Genomic DNA, 1,569 nt, shown 5'->3' with positions numbered 1-1,569 from the left:
GATAGCATATGTTCAATTGTACGTTTCTGCTTTTCTTAAAGTGGTTTTTGGATTTATGAAGATAAAAGTTATAAAAATAAAAAATAAAAAGTTACTCAAATCTGAAGGCAAAGTGTAGCTTGGAGAAAAAGCAAGAAGATATTGAAGATTAGGAGGGATAATGAAATAAATGGAAGGCATTTGTATAGGATAGAAAATACAGTTGATGTAGCAAAGATTAGAGGAATAAACTGGAGATAAACAGAATAAGAACTGGTCACAATTTTTTTTAATGGAAATCTTTTCAAGATGGGGAAACATCTCACTGGTTTCTGTAGTTAGTGTGATAATGTAGAAGCAATAAAACATATTTTTATTAGTTGTTGAAAATGTGTAAATAAAAGATCATAATTACGAACAGAATTACATTTTAATGGGTAATTTAAATATTTGAATATGGTTGAAAGGTTAAATAGTAATGAAGGGAAGATGAAGTTTAAAAAACAAATAAAACTGGGATCATTAAGAGAATTAGAGGGACAGATGTTAGGATCCGACAGATGGCGGCAGAGCAACAATAATGGATGCAAACTGCCGTTAAACCCCCCCGTAGAGTCTGAGGGTTTTTGGTTATTTTGAGGTCGTTCCCTCTCCCTTCCAGTAGGTGGCAGTAATGCACCGAACGTTGTTAAACAACACGAAGAGGAAGGCAACATGGCCGCTTACATGATGAACGGGTTCAGGATATTTTCTCGTGAATTGACTTCAGCTCCACTCCAGTATCGTTACTATCAGGTGTGATAAATGTCTTTTTAATGTTTGAGTTGTGAAATAAAGAGGTTTCCATGGTGACAGAGCGGGTCTTGATGCGCTTCTCTCTTCTTCAGTCCTGCCTGCAGAGGCTCCAGGTGAGGCCGCTGTTCCTCCAGACTCCTCCGCCTCCCTCCGCTGTGTTCTCCCATCATTTCTGGAGCTCCGCGGCCTCCCGGCAGAAGGAGGCGGACCCTGACCTCCAGGCTGCCCAGAGTTTGGAGCGGTACAAAGACAGACCGTGGGACTACCTGGACAGCGAAGGTACCGAAGGGATGGGGGGGGTGAGAGCTGGAGCAGCGATATTACACTAAGTCATTTAGAAAAATCTAAGTTTGTCAGCAAACTAAATATTAATCATTTTAACTAAATATTTAAACTTAGTTTGTTAAATATTTAGCTCCAAACTAAATGTTTTATCTGCAAACTAGATATTTAGCTAGCTACATATTTTTTGTTTAAGTAATATTTAGTTTGAACTTAAAATTAATTTAAATGAATAAATTACATAGTGGAAAAAAAATAACCCACTTATTTTTCTCTTAGAGGAAAAGTCCGGTCAGCAGGAATAATCAATGGATCATTATTTATACCTGAAATTAATATGTTTGCTGTGATTTAATGAATTTAGAGCTAATCAGTAAAAGTCTGGGAGCAGCCATTTTTGCCCAAATAGAGGCTCTGTTCGAAATCCTGGGCTGCATCCTCCAAGGACGCGGTCTACCTAGACTGGATCTGTCCTTAAATTCCAGCCAAACCCATTTACACAGTAACAGATAA

At 37.9% G+C, this 1,569-nt stretch overlaps 1 protein-coding gene across 1 annotated transcript in view; it reads left to right on the top strand.

Annotated features, from left to right (window-relative positions):
• The first annotated feature begins 653 nt into the window (after positions 1 to 653).
• Positions 654 to 1,569, top strand: part of mrps18b (mitochondrial ribosomal protein S18B) — a 10,583-nt gene continuing 9,667 nt past the window's right edge. Inside the window, exons 1-2 of the mRNA XM_015397922.1 lie at positions 654 to 774; positions 867 to 1,053. Of these exons, the coding sequence (XP_015253408.1) occupies positions 694 to 774; positions 867 to 1,053 (268 nt within the window). The 5' untranslated portion in view covers positions 654 to 693. The remainder of the gene's footprint in view (positions 775 to 866; positions 1,054 to 1,569) is intronic.

Source organism: Cyprinodon variegatus, unplaced genomic scaffold (assembly GCF_000732505.1).
Source record: "Cyprinodon variegatus isolate N-32 unplaced genomic scaffold, C_variegatus-1.0 Scaffold897, whole genome shotgun sequence".
NCBI lineage: Eukaryota > Metazoa > Chordata > Actinopteri > Cyprinodontiformes > Cyprinodontidae > Cyprinodon > Cyprinodon variegatus.
This window is presented reverse-complemented; position numbering and strand designations above follow the sequence as displayed.